Consider the following 26,238-nt stretch of genomic DNA (forward strand, 5'->3'; position numbering starts at 1 on the left):
CCATCTTATGACTAGTCGGCAATCGATTAAGCCCTATTGATCAGGCAGGTGGGCTCAACTCAGCAGAAACTCAGCGCCAGTTCTCATTTCCTTCAGGAGTCATTCCAGTTGTCTCAAAAAGAGATTCTGATCAGTCTAGATGTGTATTGTGCTGACATTTGTCATGCTCTTCGTTTTTCTGCAAATCAATCTGTTCCTTTGTAACGAGTTCATAAAGGACCCGTTCCTTAATGGTCGTGAAACTCAGATCTAGTTACTTCGTTTAGACAAGCAATGATCTTAGCTCAGCTTCGTAAAAATCTTATCAGTCGCATTACGGCCGTGCTAAACAAGATTTAAACAAGACTTTAGGTTTGTTTCTCGCTCGACAACTACCTCTTCCTCCTCTTCCCTAGCTGATATCTCAGAAGATGAAGGGTATGCTTATTATAAGTCGGAATTCTCTGCCCATGACCCTTCGTCGAGCAATCCCACGAGGCTGTTCTGGGTCAGTTTTGTCTTATTGTCCCAACGAAGATTTTATCGTTAGTATGCATTCTGTAGAAAATGACATCTGTAAAATAAAATGGAAAGTTTCCATTTTAGTTAATGCGCTGACCAAGTTAATGTGGTCTATCTGAAATAGGGATATGAACCTCTCTTGGCGCATCTATCTGCTGGTGCAAATGAGTTTTACTCAGGGGATTGTATCTTCCTCTTTCAGGATCGGAGATCTGACACCTCTCTTTGAAAAAAAAGAAGGAAAATCCGTAGTTTAGTGCATATCATATCGCTTTAATTTAAATTTAATCAGAAAATCTTCCTGGTGTGTTCGTACCATAACCCTCGGTTCTAGCTCTGTTTATCCCGTTGATTGTCTCAGAACTTCGGTTCAACCTCCCGCTTCTAGCTAATCTATGCAGCGCTGTCGCTCTTCCTCACATACTGTATATTATTCTCTTTGGAAATTTCTCACCAAAACTGACCAGAACAAAACTAAATGAATTCTTTTTTGGCTTTGCAAAATATTTTCTTCATCTGCCTGCGCAATACAGGAATACGCAAGTCCATGCCGAATTCAAAGTCGCTGGACCTGACGTAACCTCTGCTAGGGGGATAGTGAAACACATTCGAAAAGTTGATTTATTCGACTGGTCCCATCCGCTCATTCAGCGATTCTATTTGTGTTTTGTTTTTTCATTACGTATTTAGGGACCCCTTTTTTTTCTGTCAGTTTAGTTCTTGTTTTTCATAAGTTCTCCGTCTTGTTGTATGTTGGTTTGATGGGTTTTCAACAAACAAATAAAATAAATGTCTTCTAAGAGACTCCCTTCTCATCCTGAATCCTGGTACGGTATTATATTTTCCAATATTGAGTCTCACAATGCTAATAGTCTGCATAGCATCGTCTTTAATTGTAAACAACCGTAGTGAATTAAATTCTTTATTAGTATTCACTACAAATTTTCACAATTTTTTACATTGTTATGAATAAAGGTGTACTAGTATGTATGTTAAACAAAAGAAATGCCAAAAATGGTTGGTCCACAACACCAATAGTGGAGAGAACCACCCAGTCAGCCTCATGGGGCTTAATATTTTTGAGAAGCAGCAGTTGTGTCATCCTTTTGACAATTATAGTAGAACGGAGAAACTTAATTGAGTCTGCTAAATAAAAGAAAACAGCTTCCCCTCTCTTTTGTTTGCTTCTTCTCTTTATATTTGTCATTTTTCAATTAATTTAATTTTCATTGAAGCTGGACTGTTCTACAAACGTTTTTAAAATGTTTCAATAATTTGTGTCTTGATTGTCTTATTTTTTGTACCATATTTGTCTCTCTGATGACCGTATGTAATACATAGGTTTAGCGTTTTTATCGTTATTTTTTGCTTATTCTTTATTCTCGAAAATTAAACTTTTCTTTTCGATTTTGTGCTCCTCAGTTTTATAGTCTTGTTGTTTATATTTTTTTTCCTTTTTGACCAGCCCGAAAAGAAAGAACTATTCATTTGAAATGTATTATGGATTTTTAGGGGGGATTTCATTATCCCGGAGATGTTATCACAAGTGTTCTTGTTGCGCTACTGTTTTCCCTTACATATTCTTTCAAATTAGTTGAAATGTATCCGTAGAAAAGATATTCAGTTTGCAATTTATTTTAGTTGAAGATTTTAGTTTTCTTAATCTAATTAGCTTTAGTTCTTAATTATTGAAATTCATTTGGTTTAATTTGTGTTAATCATCCTTAAATTTTTTTGATTGAAGGTGACGAAATGGTCTCTGGTATGATACCACCTCCACCAGAGGTTATAACACCCAAGCCTCAACGTCTACAACCTACATCAGTCTCAACGCCTAGAAAGAAACCAAGGGTCACTTGTCACGTCTGTGGAAAATCTCTTGGCGATGCGTGGAAATTAAAGCGCCATCTTAGCTCACTAAATAAATGCAGTAGTAGACCTTGGAATTGTGGAAGCTGTGAAGCAGTGTATAAAACGGAGCTTGAATTATATGATCATATCTTAACCCATCCCGAAGGTAAGAATTTTATTCATTGTGAACCCTCTCCCATCGAAAAAAATGTTTTTAATAAAGTTTAGTTTTTAGATAATTCTTTCCTTCGTAATTTTGAAACACTTCTAAATTCAATATCGTGTAAGGTCTATAATGTATTACAGGTAAGTATTTGGTTAGAAAAAAATCCTTCTTTAGCAATTGAGTTAAACAAGCACTTGAACATGGTCCTGGCCTTACTAATCTATCGAATAACCTAGGACAAAACAGTGTAACCAATCCGTCAACCAAATAGAAAATTGCAAAATCCTGCAAAGTTATCATTAATAAATATATTATGTTGTGAATGCCAAAGCATCTCAAATATTAGATTTGAAGCTGAGTCGAAGCTGCGAGTCTCTACTCCTTCAGTTCTTTTCGCATGCAGTATGACTTGGTCAACTGCTATAGCATGTCATTTTTAGCTGTTGTCATTTTAGTCGCTTATCACATTGCCGTTTTAGTGATTTCTAATCTGTCGCGTGAAAGCAAGGGAAAATCTTTTTTTGATGCTTACATTTTTTTTTGAAAGGCATATTTTTAAATGATATTACAACAATTATTACTTAGTCACTTTTTGTTTATTCTGGAGGGAGGGGGGTTATTGTTCTGAATTCTTCTTCCATTGACCAAAGTATCATTACTTTCTGAAAAGCACTGGTCATATGCGGTGAAACTGCGTGAAATCCGAGTAATCCGGGGGTGTTTTTCTGAAGGGTGTAATAGTTCATTATATTGATATTAACGTCGAGAAAGCAATTATTTATTAAATGAACTACCATAACTATTTCTTTATTTTATTGTCAATTGAAATAGCCATGTAATAGCACCTATATCATGTCTTCAATAACAATGTAGCGAAACTCTTGTGTATAAGTGAAAATTGTCTCATTTAACCACATGTCGTGGTTGCCTGATTCTCTTCGGCTAAATTAGGGCTTATGACGTGCGTCACTGTAATTGTAAGTCAGTAACAACTGGTTAAAATAGCTAGTTTCCTATTAACTTTTTTTCGCGTGCCAATGAATGAAAAGGAGAAAAATTATAAACCGATTAATGATAATTATGAATTGCCAGAATGCCAAAGTTTCAATGTTAAGAAAATAAATTTCCTATCACAACTGCATTCCACTCCGTCATTCCTAAATAAGGGTCTTTCGAACATCCGTAATTAATTTTTATAATGAAATTATTATGATTATTACCGGGGTGGCTCCAAAACTTAGTTGAGGGTTGTATTTCCCATGAGAACCTGTCCCGCCAGCCTTTGGCTCGCTTGTGTAGGTAATACTCATCCCTCAAAGGAGAAGGGGGAGTAACCCCTCGCTCACCAGCCACCAGCAGCAAGCGACACTTGATCCTCAGAACAAGCACTAGCACGAGAACTTCTTTCTTTTACTTCAATTTGCTCCTCAATGGGCCATTTTTTGCATCATAGGTGATGCTTCATATGTTTATGGGGTTGACCCCACCCGGACATTCTTTTGGCAGCCGTTACTGGCTTCAGTCCGTTCGAGCTCGACAGTGTATTTCTTAAAATGTTCTGCTTTTTGATCAAACGCTGGGTAGAATAGCCAGTGACTGGATGGTGGCTGAAATAAGCAGCAGTAGACCCATTTTTGTGCTTACCACTCTTAGGGGCACCGAGAAAAGGTTGCCACCACTACCCAAAAACAACTCTATATCATAATTTCCATTTAGACAAAATAAAAATTGGAAGAGTAACAAATCGGAAGTACTGTCTAAATAACGGATGGGTTTCAGATTCGTTTTAGTGTTCAGCCCAATCAGAATGAGTTACTTATAAAAGAGGAATCTGACAATATTGTCGAAAAAAATTAACCAACGCCTTGAGGCATTTACTGTTTTTTGGTATTTTTTCAAACTTCGTTATTGTTTTTTTTTTCCTCAGAAACTGAAATCAGGCATTTTTGCTACACTGTTTTGCCAATTACACTGAAACACCTAATTTTGCTTTATTATTGCACTAAAAAGAAAGCCCAGAAACCCCAAAAGCTAGATTAAGTTGGAAATTTTGTTATACTAGCTCCTGTTTCAACTCTCAAAAGTTACACTTATTTTTTTTATTCAGTTCTCAATTTATTTATCAAACTGATTTATCTCTATATGTATTGTCTAGCAATTGTACTCCAGTAATAATTTTCTGGAATAGAAGGCACAATAAAAAATTGCTTCTTCCCAAGGTATGTTGTAGAAATCCTCTGAAATAAAAAAAAAATGTCTGTTGAAGACTTTGATATAGAAGGCTAGACAGTGGGACACTTACTAAAGCGATCAAACTATTTTACTTTAATTTTGAAGAACTGTGGTAAAAGCAAATAAAACTTAAGAACAGCCAGCATTAGCTTTTCAATGATTAGACTATGCGGAAGTATCTGCAAAAGTCATCAGCCAGAAGGTGGAAATGCCAATTTGTGTTGAAAAAGTTGCCCTTAAAGAAGTTCAGTTTTAGCTTTGAAATTTAGTCTTTAACTTATTATTAACTTGAGCTAGAATTTTTGTTTAGCCTTTGCTTTGTTAAGAGAGCTCCCTCGTTTCAATCCATCAACAAAGTTAGGGTAATATCTTTGTTCAGTTTTGTGGTAGTATTTTTTTTTCTGGTTTGCTTTAGTCACCCTTTCAAATTATTTTAATATAGGTATGAATTTCCCAAACTGCGACCAGACATATAACGCAAGGTTTAGACTGGAGGGAGTATGTACTTATGATCGAGAGAAAACTTCAAAAAATAGGCAAATTATGCAGAAAATGTTAGATATTGGATGTGAAATAGCAGAATTATTAACATCTCGCCAGCCATTTATCTGGGCGTCCGCTTATACTTTTTGTATGCCTGATTAACTATTAATAAGACAAATTTTCTGTCTATTTTTTTTATTGCTAATCCAGCTATAGAAGAAGATATTAAGCAACTATTAAAAAAATACTGCTTTTTGTATATAAAAAAGCTGTACCAAGACGTATCTTAAGAATCTTCATTTTTACTTATGCCATTTTACGGACGTGGAATTTTTAATTGTAGATTTGCTTCTTATTTTGTCGTTTGTAAAGTGGCTTTCCCACTATGCACGCAAGTTTCTACGCTAAGCGTTTAAGTTACGTTGCGTTAAACATAAACTTTCATTCTTAAATAAGTCCTTTCACACTAGGCAGTTAATTGCTCACCAAGAAATTTCGTTTTTTTTGCTAATATGTTGACTTTTCCGTAACGCAACATGAACTTACGTAACATAAAATTATATGTAGACCTCGATTCTCTTTGACACTGCGTATATAATGAACAAAGTTTGCTCGGCAAAATAGCATAAAGTAACGCAAAGTTTTATGCTAGTATGAAATTTTATGCGGCGTTGTGTGAAAGACCATAAAACCTCATGGGTTTTTTTGGTAAACGACCCAGCACCAAGAAAAGATCGTTTAGCCTAAACATTTGTAGGTTTTATTGATAGAAGCACGTACTTTTCACTTAGTTATCTTACTTACTGGATTTTTACGTTTTGTTGAAAATAAAAATGAAAATCTTTATTCAACATTTGTATAAAATTACACAACCTTTTTTTTGTTTCTTGTATGAATCAGGGCTTTGGAGGATTGCATTTTGTTTCCGTATACATATATAAATAGCCTACATGTTTTATGTTAGACACTTGCCGACTTATTTTGTTTATTTATTTTTATCTATCTTTTTACTAACTAAATTTTATGGTTTGTTGATTAAGCAAAAAAAAAAAAAGAAAGTTAGTGGAACTATTGCTAGATAAATTAAAAATATATATATGAGTCAAAGTTAGAGAGGATTGTATTTTGTTTCCGTCAGCGAGGCTTCCTGGCCTGTGAAACAGTTTTTCTGTTTATGCTCTTATGCCAAGAATTTGTTGGTTTAAATTTCCTGTCCATAATAGTTATTTATTTCAATGGTGTGATCAACCGAATTTGTTGTACCCTCCTTGAGGGTTGTAATTACGCTTTACGGAATTCCGTTATGCTAACTAGACATAAATTAATAAAAACATCAATGTAATGTTAACCAAGTCAAATATCAATAGTAAATTGACTGTTACTTAGTATTTGAGAAATCATTACAGCAAATTAACCCAAAGTATCAAAGTCTAGTGGCCATACAATTCTCATCCCATATCTCCCAAATTCCTAAGGACACAATTCCCCGTTTAAACTCCCACTCGCGAAACTCGGGACAATTATTCATTTCATAACTCCCCGTCATGCAACTCTTCATTAGTCAAAAGAAGTTCAAAATATGTGTAATTTTAAGCTTTCGGACTGAAAGAAAATCAAACACATCAAAAATTACAAAAAAAAAAATCAGATTCTTATTCCTTAAGAGTCTCTTTTTCCCCAAGGACTTGCTTTAAAAAACCGTAGTAATCCTATAATCTGATTCCTTTGTTAAAAATGTAATTGTAGTGACTATTTCTCAGAAATATAACCCAAGATCACTATTCCCGGGGCTGGTCAAAAATGACCAAATCTATATATATAAAAATAAGTTGTTTGTGTGTTATGTCTGTTACACTATGTCTGTTACACCAGATTATATCTTCTATATATATAAAAATAAGTTGTATGTATTTTTGTGTTGAGGGTTTGCATATGACGTCTGAAAAATAAAGAAGAAAAAGAAAACAAACTAAAATGTAAAAACTGAGAATTGCATAAATATTTCGAAATATTTTGACAATAGATTAAAGTAATTCGAAAACCTTAAAACAGATACTTACAATTTTGAGGTTTATTATAAATTGTTGAGCTTTAGCAAGCTTGGCACGTGAAGAGGAATTTTTAGTATAGATCTTAAAATGACAGAAGAAACAGCCGAGGAAGCTGCTCAAATAGTTAATTCAAAGAGAAATTTTAGTATAAATTCTACAATGGCAGAAGAAACAGCCGAGGAATCTGCTCAAAGGGTTAATGCCAAAAGGCTTGCGGCTAAAGAACGCAAAACCGCGCAGTTAGATGAAAATCCACCTGGACAGCGAGAGTCAAAACGTATCAAAACTGAAAATGATAGCGATGGTGATTGGGTTTGGGATTTTGACTTGGATAAGGTCATCAATGTCTACCAGATTTTAGTAAAAAAAAAAAAAAAGGTTCGGCGATATGTATTTACGTCTGAAAAATAAAGAAGAAAAAGAAAACTGAAAAAAGAAAAATGGTAAAAAACCAAGAAAAAACTAAAAAATAAACAAAGTTTTACGTAGTTTAATCTATCTATCTATCTATATAAAAATAAGTTGTTTGTGTGTTATGTCTGTTACACTTTGTTTGTTACGCCAGATTATATCTTCTATATATATAAAAATAAGTTGTATGTATTTTTGGGTTGAGGGTTTAAATGTAAAAACTAGGAATTGCACAAATATTTCGAAATATTTTGACAATAGATTAATGTAATTTGAAAACCTTAAAAAAGATACTTAAAATTTTGAGGTTTATTATAAATTGTTGAGCTTTAGCAAGCTTGGCACGTGAAGATTTTTCTAACTGTCAATGTTATAGAATGTTACCAAAAAGCAAAACCAGGCTTGCGGTTCAAAGAGAAAGGGCCAGATCAGGAATGTGTAATTTACGTCAACGAAGGCGTGTCGAGGAACTACCAGAGCAACGCGAAACCAGACTTGCTGCTGAAAGAGAAAGTAAAAAAAGAAGGCGTGTCGAGGAATCACAAGAGCAACGTGAAAACAGGCTTGCGGCTTCAAGAGATAATGCTAGATTAGGAATGTGCAATTTACGTCAACGAAGGCGTGTCGAGGAACTACCAGAGCAACGCGAAACCAGACTTGCTGCTAAAAGAGAAAGTGAAAAAAGAAGGCGTGTCGAGGAATCACAAGAGCAACGTGAAAACAGGCTTGCGGCTTCAAGAGATAATGCCAAACGAAAGCGTGCCGAGGAATCACAAGAGCAACGTGAAAATTATCGCATGGCATTCAGGTACAGCCCAGTCGATGATTATAGTAGATGTGTTCAAATCGGGACTATGTCTAAAATTTGTCCCTACTGCAAGGCCTTGAAATTTAACGGTGAAACAATGGGAATGTGTTGCGCCTCAGGGAAAGTTAAACTTCCTCTACTGGCTGCACCCCCAGAGCCATTGAAGACTTTGCTTACTGGAACTACGTCAGAATCTAAGCGTTTTTTATCAAACATCAGAAAATATAACTCATGTTTCCAAATGACGTCGTTTGGTGCCCAAATCGAAAATCAAGATCAATTTATGCCTACTGTCAAAGTAAAAGGGCAAATTTATCATAGAGCAGGGTCCCTTCTACCATTCTCAGGCGAGAATCATAAATTTTTACAATTGTACTTCATCAGTGATAGAAATTCTGAATTGAATACACGTTGCGAAATTTCTCCCAACGTTGAAAGGACAATCGTTTCCCAGTTGCAACATCTTTTCCACGAAAATAATAATTTAGTGCGTCTGTTCAAAACAGCCATCGATTTGATGCCTACTGATACGCATAAAATTGTTATTTCCGCTGACAAAACGCGTCCTGGCCAACATGTGCGTTGATACAATGCTTCAACTATCGACGAAGTGGCAATCGTTATGGTCGGTGATCAGTTTTTACCTCGAGATATTATTCTTCATAAGCGAAACGCTCAGTTGGTAAGAATTGCTGAAACTCATCGATGCTACGATGCCCTACAATATCCTATCATTTTTTGGGATGGAGCCGACGGCTATCCCTTTAATATTAAATTGATGAATCCAGCCACTAACAAAGAAATGAATAAGAAATGCAGTGCAATGCATTATTATTCCTATAGACTAATGATTCGGCAGGATGAAGACAATTATATTTTGAAATGCCGTCAATTGTTTCACCAATACGTCGTTGATATGTATGCAAAAATTGAATCAGAACGTTTGCTATATATCCGTCTGAATCAGACCAAGCTCCGCTCTGAACAATACATTCATTTGCGAGATGCAGTTGTAAATGACGGTAATACCACAAACGTTGGAAGATTAACGATTTTACCTTCGTCATATGCTGGTAGTCCCCGTCATATGCATGAATATGCTCAAGATGCTATTGCGTATGTTCGTCTCTATGGTCGTCCAGATTTATTTATTACATTTACATGTAATCAATCTTGGGACGAGATACAGCAGCTTTTACTTCAAGGACAATCGGCGGTTCATAGGCATGACATTACGGCCCGTGTCTTCCGGTAAACGTTGAAATCACTGATAAACTACATAGTAAAACTTGAAGTGTTTGGGTCAGTGCGATGCTGGATGTACTCAGTGGAATGGCAAAAACGAGGTTTGCCACACACACATATACTAATCTGGCTACATAATAAAATTACTTCTAACGAAATTGATGATGTGATTTCCGCTGAAATACCTGATGAAAATGTCGATAAGGGGTTATATGATATTGTTGTAAAAAATATGATACATGGACCTTGCAGTGCACTGAACGAAAATTCACCATGCATGGCCAAAGGAAGGTACACGAAGCAATATCCTCGACTTTTAGTATCCAACACAATTACTGGCAATGATGGTTACCCACAATATAGAAGAAGATCTACTGAAGATGGCGGTAAAACAGCAATAATAAAGAAGCGTAACGGTACCACCATCGAAGTAGATAACCAGTGGGTTGTTCCATATTCCCCATTATTATCGAAAACATTTAATGCGCACATAAACGTTGAATATTGTAACTCCGTAATGGCAATCAAATACATATGTAAATACGTCAACAAAGGCAGCGACATGGCAGTTTTTGGCTTGCAGTCCGAAATCAAAGATATCGACGAAATCGTACAATATCAGGCTGGAAGATACATAAGCAGTAATGAAGCTGTTTGGCGAATTCTTTCATTTCCGATACATGAACATAGTCCAGCTGTTGTTCACTTAGCGGTACATTTACAGAATGGTCAACGTGTTTATTTTTCGGAATCCAACGTGCAACAAAGAGCCCTGAATCCACCGGATACAAAGTTAACTGCTTTCTTTTCGCTATGCAAAAATGATTCTTTTGCAAAAAAACTGCTGTATACTGAAGTGCCTTCGTATTACACGTGGAATACTAAAAATAAAGTATTTGAACGTCGAAAACAGGGTAAGTCAGTCGACGGCCAACCTACCATCTTCAAAGATACCACGATAGGAAGACTACACCGTTCACCCCAATCAACATGAATGCTTCTTTCTACGCCTGCTTTTGGTGAATGTACCCGGTCCGACGTCCTTTGAGTATTTGAGAACTGTAAACGGTACTATACATGACACTTACCGTAGTGCATGCCAAGCTCTGAATTTATTGGAGAATGACCAACACTGGGATAACTGCATCAATGACGCGTGCGAAACGTCAACTCCAAGTCAAATTCGTGCATTGTTTGGCATCATACTAACAACTTGCTCTCCATCAGCTCATACAGAGTTATGGGAAAAATATAAATCAAAAATGTCCGAAGATATACTCCATCGAAAACGGTTAGAGACGTCAGATATGACTTTTGATTTTACATCAGAAATTTATAACACACTTTAGTTATTATAGAAGATTTGTGCGTATGTATGGCAAACAAACCTCTCCAGGATTTGGGAATGCCTTCACCTAATCGTACCGCTGCTGTTTCGACATGTGTAGAATTGGATCGTGAACAAAGTTACAGTACGAGTGATATATTGTCGTACGTACAAAATAACATTTCCAAGTTAACGTCGGAACAAAAAGACATTTATGATACGATAATGCATTGTGTCGATAACAACGTTGGAGAAATTTTCTTTTTGGATGCGCCAGGAGGTACTGGTAAAACGTTTGTGATAAAACTGATTCTGGCATCAATTCGATCAAAAAATGATATAGCGTTAGCAATTGCGTCGTCCGGAATAGCCGGAACGTTGCTGCCTGGTGGAAGAACTGCTCATTCCGCTTTGAAATTGCCTATGAATTTGCATTCTACAGAAACTCCCACGTGCAATATTTCCAAATCATCTGGAATGGGTAAAGTATTGCAGCAATGCAAACTTATTATTTGGGACGAGTGCACAATGGCACACAAAAAATCGCTCGAGGCTCTGGATCAATGTTTGAAAGATTTGCGAGGGAATTCGAAACCCTTTGGCAGCACATTAATATTGCTTGCGGGAGATTTCAGGCAAACATTACCTATAATACCTAGATCAACCCCTGCAGACGAAATGAATGCTTGCCTGAAAAATTCTAATTTATGGGCACACGTAAAAACATTAAAATTAACTACACATATGCGTGTCCGATTGCAAAACGATGACTCTGGTCAAACATTTTCAGATCAATTGCTGGCAATTGGAAACGGAAAGCTCCCAGTAGACTCAATTTCAGGACGTATACAACTACCTGCTGAATTCTGTAATTTAGTGACGTCCAAAAATGAATTGATTGAAAAAGTATTTCCGAATATTCTAAACAATTATAAAAATAATAAATGGCTAAGTGAAAGAGCGATTCTTGCACCCAAAAATATAGACGTCCACGAAATCAACAATATTGTTTTGACCAAGATTCGAGACCAGGCAGTCCTTTACAGGCGGTTAATGAGGCGGTTAATTATCCATCTGAATTTTTAAATTCCGTGGATCTTTCAGGGTTTCCACCACACGTGCTACAACTAAAAATAGGCGTACCAATAATACTGTTAAGAAATATCAACTCACCAAAGTTTTGCAATGGCACGCGACTTGCCGTAAAAAAAACAAAACAATGGAAAACGTAATAGAGGCCACAATCTTGACAGGGCCTTTTGAGGGTGAGGCTGTTCTTATTCCTCGCATTCCCATGATTCCAACGGATCTGCCTTTTCAATTTAAAAGATTGCAATTCCCAATTCGATTGGCATTTGCAATCACCATCAACAAAGCTCAAGGTCAATCATTAGAAAAATGTGGTATAGATCTTAATACTGATTGTTTTTCCCATGGACAATTGTACGTTGCATGTTCGAGGGTCGGTAAACCGACAATCTATTGATATGCACCGACAATTGGACAACGAAGAATGTTGTATATTCGCAAGTTTTACGCAGTTAATTTGTATTGTATCTATCTATCTATCTATATAAAAACGAGTTGTGTGTATGCATGTTTGTTTGTTTGTAAAAAGAGCGTTTGCATATGACGTCATTATTAGTACATAAGGCTTTGTATATGCACAGACAATGGGAAAGCCAAGAATGTTGTATATTCGCAAGTTTTACGTAGTTCAAAACAAATATATAAATCTATCTATATTCATAGGTGGTACACAGGGACACAACTACAATGGCGCGTAACAACTTACGCGCCCGGGGGGGGGGCTTGGGGGGGCGTGAAGCGCCACCCCAACAGCTAGTTTGGAATAACAATCGGATGTTATCCCAGCCTCTTTATTATAACGATCGTTATTCAGGACAAAGAATAATCTATTCATTTAAAGTCTAAATTATCATTGAACTTGGCTGCTGGTACATCAGAACTTCCAAGCAAACTCATGTGCAACCCCAGTCACATTTAAACATTACTACCAGTAGAATCTCATGAGTCAGCAACCAGCTGAAAAATAACTTTAATTTGAACTAGGTGTTGCTAAATAAGTTCACTTTTATTTGAGCTACGTTGCAAACCACTCAAATGAGGCTTCCGTGAGGTATTTTGAGCCAAGCTAGGTACAATTTTAGCTTGTCTTACTATATGTGAAGGATGTTTCTTACCTCAAAAGTTACAATTGCTATACTTTAAGCTATAAATTAAAAGAATGTAAGCTACATATTGTTATACTTGCAGCTATAAATTGGAACATTTGGAGGCTACATGCGTGTAAGTTTTATTATCCCTCCTCGAGAATTCTCTGAAGTTTGCACTCGTTTTCCCGATAACTCCCCAAATTTTCAAGATTTGCCCAGAATTTAAAAACTTAGAATAGAATCACTGGCGTGAGGGGTCATTCACGAATTTGCGGGTCCAGCTTCATTATAATGCTAATAATCCAGTTTCGTACATTGTTATATAGTCATGCTGAAATTGCGTTTTTTTTGTGTGCCAAGTACTGTTAGGAAATATCGCTCAAATACTTTTTTTGATCAGTAGTGAACATCTGCGGTACTCATCTTTTGCCAACGTTTTTCGGGCTGCTATTCTTCGAGCAAACTGTAATCGAGGTGCTCCTTTAACATTACTGAAGTATCAGTAACTTCTTTTACCTTCATACCCTGACATTTCAAGACAGTTGCATGTAATTTTTCGATTAGTTTCGTTATGGCTCATCTTTTGAACGTCTTCACGTTCACATTCGAAATTATTTAACGTCTTTCTTTATTTTCAATTCAACCTTTTTTCATGTTTTTTTTTTCTAAGATGAACTGTAGCTGATTCAAATAACCGCCTCTATGGCTTGCAGTTTTTCACTCTATTCATAGCGGTACCCCCCTCCACAGAAAACAACAATATTTTATTTCAACTACCATGTATATATGCGGCCGAGAAGCTTTTATATTGGCTGAATAAACACATCTTCTTGAGCTTAAACCAAACTTGCCCTCAAAATTATATGACCACCTCTCCAGGGAATTCATGCTACGTATCTGATAGCTCAAATAGATCGTACGGATAGTTTAAATTTTTGTCCCCCCCCCCCGCTATTAGATTTTAGTTTACGAGTTTCAGATTGAATTTCTAAGATTGAAACTATTAAGATTGAACCCTTCATTTGATGTCATCTACTTGAACAATAAATGCCATCTTGTGGATTTGCACAGTATTGTATGGTTGAATATTAAAATGTATGCTTAATTTAACGTTTATCTACTAGCCTATCATACTTTGAAAGTTAGAGAACCTTTTTCTTTAGCTTTGCTTTATTATGTATATATATATTCTCCAATAACGTTCATCTATGTTAAATTTGCAATTGAACCAAGTAATGACAGAAGGGTATTTCTATCCACAGGAATTCGGTAAGATATTTCTTGACAAGGTTGTTTCTTTGCATTATCCAAAGATTAAAATTATTGACGATGTTCTTTTTGACATCTTCCAGCTTGATTTTGCCACTACAGAATATATTCCTTTTTTTAAAGTGGTATATATTATGTATAATTTGGCAAACGAACATATTTTTTTTTGTATTCATGATGTAAAATTTTTTTACACCCTCAGTTAAATCCGACAAGAAATGTTCAGCTGTCAATGCACACGGAACTCCGATATGCCTCCAACTTATTCTGTTTCCAAGGACTTGCGTCTCAATTTTACTTTCTCTCGGTTAATTTAAATTTTGGCTCCTCGGTTGTTTTTAATCTCAAGCTCAGCGTAATATGAATTCAACAACAGTAATAACACCAAATATAGCATTTTTGGGTGTTTTATTCTACATAAAATACGTTAAATAAATTACAAAATAGATAACGAGAGAGCATACAAAATAACTACAGTTTCCAAGTTCCTTGAATCGGCAAACATCAAATCCTTCTTTGTTTCAGTATAGTTGTCACAGTGTAGAGTCGTATCTAGTTTTTTTCCTGGGGGGGGGGGGCAAAAGCATTTTTTCTGGAGGGGGGTTTTTTATCTACGTATGTAAGCACATTATCTACAAAGTTTCTCCTAGCTTTTCTTTTTTTTTTCGCGAGGACACATTTAGTTTTGGAAGAGCCACAGTGGCCCGGTTCTATTTTGGTCTTTTTTCGTCCGCCAATAATTTAAAAAAGGTTAATTCTGAAATTTATATTATTATGTAAGCCATTTTTGGTCAGATTTGTAGCTGGGGGCTTAGGTTATTATTTCTAGCTGTGATTGAAACTTTTACACAAAAACACACGAATATATATATATATATATATATATATATATATATATATATATATATATATATATATATATATATATATATATATATATATATATATATATATATATATATATATATATTGAAATCTCAAGGTTCGGTGGATCTTGGCAATAACGAGCTTAATAGGCAAATTGAATCCGTTAATTAGAGAATATCGTAGCCTGATTGATGCCAGGGATTAAACATATCCATGTTTAAAGTCTTGGTGTTCATTAGGAGAAGCGGGGGGCATTTTCTAATTTCCTAGCCGTAGTTTTGTTTGAACGTTATATAAATTCATTTCGCGTTGTTTTGCACTTCTTATGTTTTATTTTTGTTCGTGTGTTTTTGTGTATTTTCTTTCTTCCTTTAGTTACTCCTCAATAACAACATTTTATGTGTGTAAAGAGGATAAAAATAAATTATTATTATTTTTTGTGTCCGTTTCTAGCACCAAACAATAGCTCTGATTTACAAGATTTGGGACAAAGGACAAAAATATTAAGGACAAAGTGAAAGCTTATACCAAGTTTTGTAAATCAGCCTTAATATTTCCTTGTAGGAAATGATTTTGCCAGTTCGCAATTTGTATGCCATCTCCAGCCTTTTCGGGTTTAAAGTAAGGCCAAACAAACCAACTACTTCAGTAGAAAATCCGGTGATAACCACAAATCAACCAGGATCCATCCTACCGGTCAGGTCTTATAATATTAAATTACTAGAAGGTCACCTTAACGATTATCAACGAAATGTATATGGCTTTTGAGGCCAGGATCTGCTTTGTTGGGTTAGTTTATCTACTAACCTATCAAACTTTGAAAGTTAGGTTAAACAAGGTTGGTTCTTTGCATTATCCAAAGATTAAAATTATTGACGAAATTCTCAATTTTTGACATCTTCCAGCTTGATTTTGCGACTACAGAATTTTAAAGTGGTATACATTACATATAATTTGGCAAACGAACATATTAGTTTTTTTTGTATTCCTGATGTAAAATTGTTTTACACCCTCAGTTAAATCCGTCAAGAAATGTTCAGCTGTCAATAATACACAGGGAACTTCGATATGCCTCCAACCTATTCTGTTTCCAAGGACTTGCGTGTCAATTTTACTTTCTCTCGGTTAATTTAAATTTTGGCTCCTCTCAGTTGGTTTTAATCTCAAGCTCAGCGTAATATGAATTCAACAACAATAATAACACCAAATATAGCATTGTTGGGTATTTTATTGTAGATAAAATACGTTAAATAAATTACAAAATAGATAGCGAAAGAGCATACAAAATAACTACAGTTTCCAAGTTCCTTGAATCGGCAAACATCAAATCCTTCTTTGTTTCAGTATAGTTGTCACAGTTTAGAGTCGTATCTAGTTTTTTCCGGGGGGAGGGCAAAAGCATTTTTCTGGAGGGGGGGACAAAAAAACTTTGAAAAGTGCATTAATTTCTTACGAGTCAGATAAACATTTCGGGAGGGAGGGATTCAAACCCCTTAACCCCTCTCCCTGAATACAGCCTTGTCATAGTTACAAGTGAGGTATAAGAGAGGCTTGTTAGCTGACTACTGTTATCACTTATAACTAAAACATCAGCGTTTTGGTATAGCACCAGCATTAATTATTATATCGATGTTCTGATTTCTGTTTAAATGCCGTTGGAAGAAGATCTTTATTTATTTAAAAAATATTAAACCTTCTTTTTTGTTTTAATAACGCTGTATATTATGAAGCGTTGACTCCACGGAAATAACTATCATTCTTTTGAATATTTCTTGTCAGGTTTCAGTCTTCCAGTTTATCACACTTACGACAACTGTAACGAACTTGTTAAAACTCTGATGCTATTGCTGGTCCTTTATTTGGAAATTCTTTGTTTCCTGAAGACTCTATAATTTTTGGGTGGAAAACCTTTTTTAAGTATTATACTCTTCAAAATTTACATTTCACTTTGTTCTTATGTTGTAATATCGCCTTTATTCTTTGAGTGTTTATAGACTTTTAAACACTCGCCGGTAAAGTTTCTTTCTTGTCCAATTGGACACTTTTTTCTAAGAATTCTGTCATTTTTGTCAGGGAATACGCACAGCCAGACACGTCTACACAAGTATTCTGGATCACGAATACGCCATGGCGGACATCTTCTATTTTCAGGGGTGGCTAATGCCAATACTTCATCATCAATTTTGAAGTCGGCTGGTCCAAGCCACAATGAACACGTTCCATTGCCCCGTATCTGGCTTGAAACACTGAACCGGGTGTAACCCTGAGTCGCCTTTACTAGTGGGTCACCCCTACAGGTTAATTTGGCTAGCGGAGAGCTGGTTGACGAGGGGGATTTGGAACACGCATCTTGCCATTCGAGGAACCACCATGGAAACTGAGTTCGAGAATCCTCTGCTTCCTGAAAAAAAAAATCTGGCTTTGAGCAGTTTTGGCCGTAGTGTCCGTCCCTTCTTTTGTTTAAATATTTGTCGTGTATTTGGACTCTTGACGATAAATAAAATAAGAACAGTTCATAAAACAGGTTGATTCAGTCCATAAAACAAACCCCAGTGAAAATTGAAAAAGGTCAGGTCTTATAATATTAAATTACTAGAGCGCAAGTGTCCTCAACATGTGATAATTTCCAAAATAGAAAGGAGAACTTCCCTTTCACCATGTTTATTAATCCCATTTGACACTAAGGGTGCTAAAATTAGGTTTTGTGGAGTTACCGTTCTAACATAGGAAGTTCACACTCGCCTATTTATCTCTGGCTATCGAATTCGGGTATATTTATTCAATTATCGCTGCTTCACAGGCAGGAATTTTCTTGAAGGTCACCTTAACGATTATCAACGAAATATATATGGCTTTTGAGGCCAGGATCTGCTCGGCTTGTCTCGAATTCAGGTCTAGTTGTGATTTAAGCCTTAATCCAAGGTTATCCCTGAAATCAAGCATCTTTTTGTTACAGTATTATGGAAGAAATTGGCCTATATTGTTTTATGTTGCTAAAAATGCTTTTAAGTATTACGGAGCAAGACATGTCCCTTTCCTCAAAACCGAACATGGATTTTATGTAGATATGCTGTAATCATATGGTAAAAGTCTTTAATTTAGTGAAATTTCTAGAAATTTAATTAAATAACTAATTTTATCATATCTCTGTCACCTATACACGGAATGTTTGCGTCAAAGCACCTCGGTATTGCGAACAGGTGTGTTTTTTTGGTTTTGCTTCCAGTGATGGGTTTATTCAGACGTCATAGTTAATTCTTGATTTAAGAAAGTAAAAAGGCAAGCAGAACAAATAGATAGTCTATAATCAAATAATCAATTGTTCCTTTCATTCAGTAAATTTGCGTACCCGAGCGGTTTCTCTTAGGTACTTTTTTATCTACGTATGTGAGCACATTATCTACAAAGTTTCTCCTAGCTTTCTCTCTTTTTTTCGCGAGGGCACATTTAGTGGTGCCGTGGCCCAGTTTTATTTTGGTCTTTTTTTGTCCGAATCTGATTTAAAAATTTTAATTTTGAAGTTCATATTATTATATAAACTATTTTAAGGCAGATCTGTAGCTGGAGGTTTAGGTTGTTATTTCTACCTGTGATTGAAACTTTTAGCTGAGACAATAACCTTTCTAGAAAAATTTAGAAAAGGGGGTTCTTCGGGGAATTTACATTGCAAAAAAGTACAATATGTTTTTTTCAGCCAAATGAATCGTGTATTTTCTCGAATATACTATTTCAAACACTATAGAACCAAGTAACCTTAGCTAATACAGCACTTTAAATATATGTATGCTAAATATGTATCATCTGACCAAGATCGGTTGTAAGTACAACTAATCACTTAATATTTGGTAGTTTAATTAAAGGAAGAAAGACAACTTCAGAATAAGTAAATTTGACACTTTTAAAGCCAGATGGTTTTTTTACTCACCGCATTGTTGCTGAAAGCTAAATTTGCTATATTTGTGTCTTGTATTGCTGGCATAGGTGAAGCTTCATCTCGGACCGGTAGGATGGATCCTGGTTGATTTGTGGTTATCACCGGATTTTCTACTGAAGTAGTTGGTTTGTTTGGCCTTACTTTAAACCCGAAAAGGCTGGAGATGGCATACAAATAGCGAACTGGCAAAATCATTTCCTACAAGGAAATATTAAGAATGAAGCTCCGTATTTGCATTAAAACTGATTTACAAAACTTGGTATAAGCTTTCACTTTGTCTATAATATTTTTGTCCTGTGTCCCAAATCTTGTAAAGCAGAGCTATTGTTTGGTGCTAGAAACGGACACAAAAAATAATAGTACTTTATTTTTATCCTCTTTACACACATAAGATGTTGCTATTGAGGAGTAACTAAAGGAAGAAAGAAAATACACAAAAACACACGAACAAAAATAAAACATAAGAAGTACAAAACAACGCAAAATGAATTTATATAACGTTCAAACAAAACTACGGCTAAGAAATTGTAAAATGCGATACAACCACTACCGATGCGATACAACGATACAACCACTACCGAGGCAGATATGACGTACGCGTGCTTTTCGAATGTATTCTTATATATGTTGTCACTGACATGATTTTTTTTCAATTAAGCCCTTTTAATGAATTTTCCCAAACTTCTGACCTATATAGATTTTTTAGGCCAGAAAATCCCAGGATACAAATTTTCCTGAAAAATATGGAGCCGTTTTCGAGGAAAACTAGTGGAAGGATTGCATTAAAAAAAAAAGAACGACAATTTTTGATATTTGTGATATTTGTTTACGCTTAAAGCTATTGACGCATAACGTTTGTATTTATAATTTAATAAAAATGTGTGTCCCCAGCGTGCAACTTATAAATTTTCTTCTCAAATAAGACGGATGATAAGAAATTTTGATTAAGAAAGCATTAAAAAAATCGTGATTTTTGTATTTTTGTGATATTAGCAATCAATAAAAACCTTTGAATGGGTACTCAAGTGAAAGTAACGCTAGCCTACCCTTCATTTGCCATAAAAAGGTATGGTTCGGTACAACAGACTTAATAAAAGAAACAATGGTGAGTGGTTTTTGGCATGTCTAAGTTCGGATATCCATTTTTTAAGTATGGCGTGAAGCTCGTCATGTGAATAATGGTCAGTGGTTTGTGACGTGTTTATTCATTTCGTTTTAAAAATCGAGAGGGTGCCCACTTTCCGCCACCCGGTGTACATCTCAGAACTTCACGTGTGTTGCACTATCCCGCCATGCTTAGCGCAGTTTCTTCCACGCTTGGCACGCGCCAGCCGGTCTACGTGATTTTTGAAAGTGAATGCCCCCTCGATAAAATTAATTCCATTATGCGCCTTATTATGTGCTTTTTCCAAATATTGTGGTTGATTTCCTGCCAATACACCCCACCCCCTTGTTTTTCTCAGATATGGCCCTATGTAATCAACCAAAAGGAGACACTAAAACAATGAAATTCTTACTTTATAGCTTATAACATGCAAGATTTTTCTATTAATCAGAATATCATGTTTCCTTCCATTGTTATCCACTTATAAATCGTTTTGAATAGTATTTGGCATATATATATATATATATATATATATATATATATATATATATATATATATATATATATATATATATATATATATATATACATATATATATATATATATATATATATATACATATATATATATATATACATATATATATATATACATATATATATATATATATATATATATATATATATATATATATATATATATATATATATATATATATATATATATATATATATATATATATATATATATATATACGTAGTACCGGGATATAATATTTATAGCCATAAAAATTTTTTATCACTCAGGAAAAGCTAGATTTCCGTGAGTCGAGAATGCAGAAACCCGTTATGACAAAGAACCCATGCCGTACCACGAGATTCAATTAGCGATGAAGCATGTTTCCTTCAGAAGGCCCCCCCCCAGCTGTAATTTTACCGTTATGTTTGAAACTGACACCGATACTTGTCTATTAAACGAAACACGCCCAAGAAGTGAAGCTAGGTTAATTCCAATGGAATATATCAAAGCATGATGATAATATAATGCTGTAGAAACAAAACTATGGAAACTGCGACAAAATATTATGGACAGTAGGCCGCGCAGAACGCGTTTTATTAAATATCAAACATAAACTAACCCCTAACCATCTATATATGTTTAACATTTAATTAAAATGTACATACATTGTACGCTTTCTCACTCAAAATGAGCAAATCATAACCGATGCCAGAGATGAAACCGGTTTCTGTCAGATCTTACACAGTGTAATTTTTGAATGTGTTTCGTTTAGCAGATGTTAATTTGTTTAATCCTGACACCGGTAAAAAGATGACTTTTCAGATTTTTTTTTACTTGTAGTGTTGTACTTGGCCAATTGTCTTGTCATAGTAACTTAGAATTTCTACTCTTAATTTTGTCTCAGTTTTTGCAAATACTTAACTTGACAAAAAGCGTGCAACATGTTCTCAATGAAAAAAAGTTTTGGTAAAATTCTAGTTAATTGACTTCTTGCTATCTCAGAAAGGGTTTAGGTTAGGAAAATGAAACTTTCAGGGATGAATCTACAGACTAAAGTATGTCCCGGGAAGGTATTTTGAAGTAACTACCTCCACTCCTTCTCCCTCTAGAGGGCCCTGACCTTTGATGACCTTTAAAAATATGCGTGTTATATAAATGAAACCTTGCAAAATAGATCTTCTCCTTAATTGAAGTACAAAAAAAATGTTTTCAGCTTCATAACTTTGCTCAATTCCATTTTATAAGGTTTTAAAGATATGCAAATACATTTCCTAAATCTTGAAAAAAACAACAAAAACACATTGATATGGCTCAGGATTCTACTCAAATAACAGGAATTGTATTTTCAGAACTAAAGGCAGAGAAAAAGTAATTGGTAACTGAAAATTAAGGTAAAATGTTTTGTCAAAATTTCAATAGGTATAGACCTGTCTTGTAGGCAAATTTCAGGGTCCTCTAGAGGGAGAAGGATTGGAGGTGATTACTCTAAAATACCTTCCCGGGACATACTTTAGCGTGTAGACCCATCCCTGAAAGTTTCATTTTCATAACTTAACCCCTTTCCGAGATAGCCAAACGTCAATTAACTAGAATTTTACCAAAGTTTTACCTAGAAGTTTCCTTTCCCTTGACTAAAAGTACATTTTCATCTATCCTTAGTAATTAGCACCTAGTTTTAGTCATTGTCATCGATAAGTCAATATCTTAAAAGCAACTGAACCCATTTTCTTTGGCCTTTCGATAATTATATTTCAAGAAGCTCATACATTAGCTGCCCAATAGGAAAGCACGCCTTTTGAACGTTACCTTGTATTAGGAATCCTCTACCCGGGTGATTTTGTAGTAAAGGTTGTCTTGTATTTAATAGAAGGTGAAAATCAAGGTTGAAAAAAATGCGGGTTTTCGTTGTTCCGTTTTGTTTATTTTGTTGTTTCCTATCGTCTGTATACAAAGGAGTAACACGGAAGGTACAGGAAATGATTGGTGAAAGTCGGACCAGTAGCGTTAATGCGTGCTTGTACTACAAGTATTATAGGATCAAGTATTATTTTAGATTTTATTGAAGCAGAAATTATCCTATATACATTGTTAAACTCGAAATAAAACTGTCAAATTAAATTAATGATACCCAGTTTCAATTCTGTTGACTTTCAGTTAACGACAAAAACTACAACCGCAGATGATTTGTTGCTTAGTTTTTACCTGTAAACGTAATAATTAACCGACGACGACAATAAGCAGAATACACATACCTTTCTATGGTTATACACAGGTCCGACAAGGATAGGAGGGTGGTTGGCAAAACATGAAAATTGTTTTTAGGCTTCTGTTTTTCTGGCTATTCTTTGGGCCAGCTTTCCCTTAGCCCCTCTCACCCTGTTTGCAGGTGTATATCTTTTTACTAACTGGATTTTCCAGCATTATTTAAAAAAAAAACATGAGAAAAGCAAGTTTTTTCAACTGAAAGTATGGAGCAACATTACAACTTAAAACGAACGGAAATTATTCCGTATGTGAAAGGGGCCGTTCCCTCCTCAAAGCCCAGCTCCTTACGCTACTCTTTCTCAAAACTCTACTTTATAAAACAATAAAAAAAACTTTAGCGTAAAGAGCGGTGCTTTGAGGAGGGGACAAACCCCTGCTTATCCGAAATAATTTCTGTTCGTTTTAAGTTTTAATGTCGCTCCTTACTTTCAGCTAAAAAAAAACTTGTTTTCTTATTTAATATAGACCCAACCTAACTTAGCCAAACCTTGCTTTTTTTTTATCGTAGAAGTATGAGTGGTCAGTTATCCTTGTTTCTAAACTATCACCTTGTTTCTGGTATTGACTCTAGTTGAGTCTTGAGTTGAATGGGTAGTTGGGATTATTTAATTGGGCTTGGTTGCGGCAGTCGATTTGTTTCCAAACGAGTTTTATTTTTGAATAGAATCAACATACCTCTTAAAATCAGGAAAAAATCATAAATTTCTTTGGTAAATGAATACCAGATAATGTGGAGAGTGTATTATGAGAGGGGAGAATGTAAACAGAAAAGAGGTATCTAAGAATATTAGTGGCAACAATGGCATTAAGTAATAAAACTAAAATACAGTGTTTTACCTATTTTGTTAAATGCTTCGAACACTTCAGACATTAAGAAGCTTTTATTTGTGGTATGGAAGGGAAGGAGTGAGGAACATTATGCCAAAACACATATCGTCTGTAGTCTAGCGTAAATTAACACGCCCGTGAAAAAATATAAGTAGGAAACGGCACTTGTGAAAACCGTAAACGATGCACACATTAAAAGTAAAGTTCAATTTTGACGGCATTTAAGAATAGCCGGTAGCCCAGTTTGGGTTTCAAGCCGTATTTTATCCTTAGTATGGCAGAATAGTCAGATGACAATATACTGTCCATCCTTCCTCTTTAAACATCATTGACTATCGTTACACCCGGCCTTGCCAGCTGCCAAACAATTTTATTTAGCGAAATTTTATATAAGCTTAATTGCTAATGAAAGGTAATCAATCATAAGGGAAAATCGCCTCCTTTTCGAAATGAAAGCACTAGCATGGTCACATATAATGGCGTTCTGGTTCTGCTATAAAAGAGCAATCTTCCGCAGCTGAAATTCATTCTGGCTGAGGCTGAAATGGATATTTGGTGGCCAAAGGTAATCTCGAGACTGACTTTCGATGGGCACAAAACGCCTCAAACCTCCCACGTTTTTTGGAGCTCCCTCAAGTCCATAATGTCTACAAGAAATCTGAGAACCATTGGTAAATTCAAGAAATCCATTGTGAAAGAGACTTATTCATCAGTTGTTTTGTTAGAAAGTATCCTTATAAAGTGGACGGAGGTAAATGGGGATCGTCTAGAGTATCTACTCTAACTGAAATAGATAACCCTGTCATTCTTAAAATTTGATGACATAGAATGAATTTCGGACTTAGAAAAATTCAATTCTGACATCAAACACAGGAATTAATTGTATTGTCAATTCAGGAATATGTTTGTCTTTCAATTTTTGTACATGTTGTACATGTGTAGAAGTATATTTCAACCGCAATTTCTGTTGCAAATTATGCTTCATTTTAAACAACTTTCATTCAGTTTGCTATGAAGGGTCTAGATTTTGTAGGGTGTGTTATTTGGAAGCGTCAAGCCATCCCTATTTTTTTTTATCTTTTTCTCAATATTAAGATCCCTAGACACAAATAATATGGTAAATAGCACGTCTTTTTAATTGGAAAATTAAGGGGGGTCGTTTAAGTCTTCAATCGTTTAAGTCTACCTTCGATTTTGACACATACTAACATGCACCACCAGGACTGTAGCTAGGTTTGCCAGCGCCCGGGGATAATGCCAGTTAGCAAATTAAATTAAAAAAAAACTAGTTTTTTTTTAACTGAAAGTAAGGAGCGACATTAAAACTTAAAACGAACAGAAATTACTCCGTATATGAAATGGGTTGTCCCCTCCTCAACGCCTCGCTCTTTACGCTAAAGTTTTTAATTGTTTTAAAAAGTAGAATTGTGGCAAAGAGTCAAACTTTAGCGTAAAGAGCGAGGGATTGCGGAGGGGATGACCCATTTCATATACGGAGTCATTTCATGTTCGTTTTAAGTTTTAATGTCGCTCCTTACTTTCAGTTTAAAAAACTAGTTTTTTTTATATTTGATTTCTGAACGTTTTTCAATTAATGCATGTTTGATTTTGGCTCTCCGCACATTAAAATGAAATTTGTATATTAATTCTTTTTTTTGGCTAAATGGCTTTCTCTTAGTTTTGATCAGGCGATTTTGAGAAATAAGGGGTGCGGAAGGAGGCCTAGTTACCCTCCAATTTTTTGGTTACTTAAAAAGGCAACTAGAGCTTTTAATTTTTAACGAACGTTTTTATTAGTGAAAATTGTACGTAACTTAAGAATTAACTTACATAACCAACTTTTATATTCTTATTTTTGTATTATGTATATGAGGGGGTTTGTCCCCTCGTTAATACCTCGCTCTTTACACTAAATCTTAAGTTTTGTACCAATTCTTTAAGAATGACCCATGAATCAGAAAGGCCGTAGAATAAATAGTTGAAATTACTAAAAACACTTTAGCATAAAGAACGAGGTATTTATCTCCTCCTAAATATCTCGCTCTTTATACTAAAGTATTTTTTGTAGAACCCCCTCATATGCGTAATAATATCTGTTCGTTTTAAGTTTTAATGCTACTCCTTACTTTCAATTGAAAAAACTTTTTCATGTTTATTTTTCATTGTTTTTTTTTTATAGTAATGCTAGAAAATCCCGC

At 35.1% G+C, this 26,238-nt stretch overlaps 2 protein-coding genes across 6 annotated transcripts in view; one reads left to right on the plus strand and one right to left on the minus strand.

The window, feature by feature from the left end:
• The window catches only part of LOC136029310 (transcriptional repressor CTCF-like), a 72,750-nt gene that overhangs the window by 28,232 nt on the left and 18,280 nt on the right, over positions 1 to 26,238 (plus strand). For all 5 annotated transcript variants that reach the window (XM_065707575.1, XM_065707580.1, XM_065707576.1 and 2 more), the window contains one exon: positions 2,246 to 2,518. In XM_065707575.1, coding sequence (XP_065563647.1) covers positions 2,246 to 2,518 — 273 coding nt within the window. The remainder of the gene's footprint in view (positions 1 to 2,245; positions 2,519 to 26,238) is intronic.
• On the minus strand, positions 16,599 to 22,687 carry LOC136029307 (uncharacterized). Its single transcript, XM_065707573.1, has 3 exons — positions 22,557 to 22,687; positions 19,314 to 19,520; positions 16,599 to 17,789 (listed from the first exon to the last, which is right to left on the minus strand). The coding sequence occupies exons 2-3, from the start codon at positions 19,515 to 19,517 to the stop codon at positions 17,343 to 17,345; spliced, it is 651 nt and encodes a 216-aa protein (XP_065563645.1). The 5' UTR covers positions 19,518 to 19,520; positions 22,557 to 22,687; the 3' UTR covers positions 16,599 to 17,342.

The sequence above is a fragment of the Artemia franciscana genome, chromosome 7, assembly GCF_032884065.1.
Source record: "Artemia franciscana chromosome 7, ASM3288406v1, whole genome shotgun sequence".
NCBI lineage: Eukaryota > Metazoa > Arthropoda > Branchiopoda > Anostraca > Artemiidae > Artemia > Artemia franciscana.

What these genes read in the sequence shown, in the direction of transcription:
- LOC136029307 (XM_065707573.1), bottom strand. Translation starts at nt 19,517, where the DNA reads ATGATTTTGCCAGTTCGCTATTTGTATGCCATCTCCAGCCTTTTCGGG. An exon ending in TAGCTTTCAGCAACAATGCG is followed by an intron (nt 17,790 to 19,313) that starts GTGAGTAAAAAA and finishes TTTTTTTTTCAG; the next exon opens with GAAGCAGAGGATTCTCGAAC.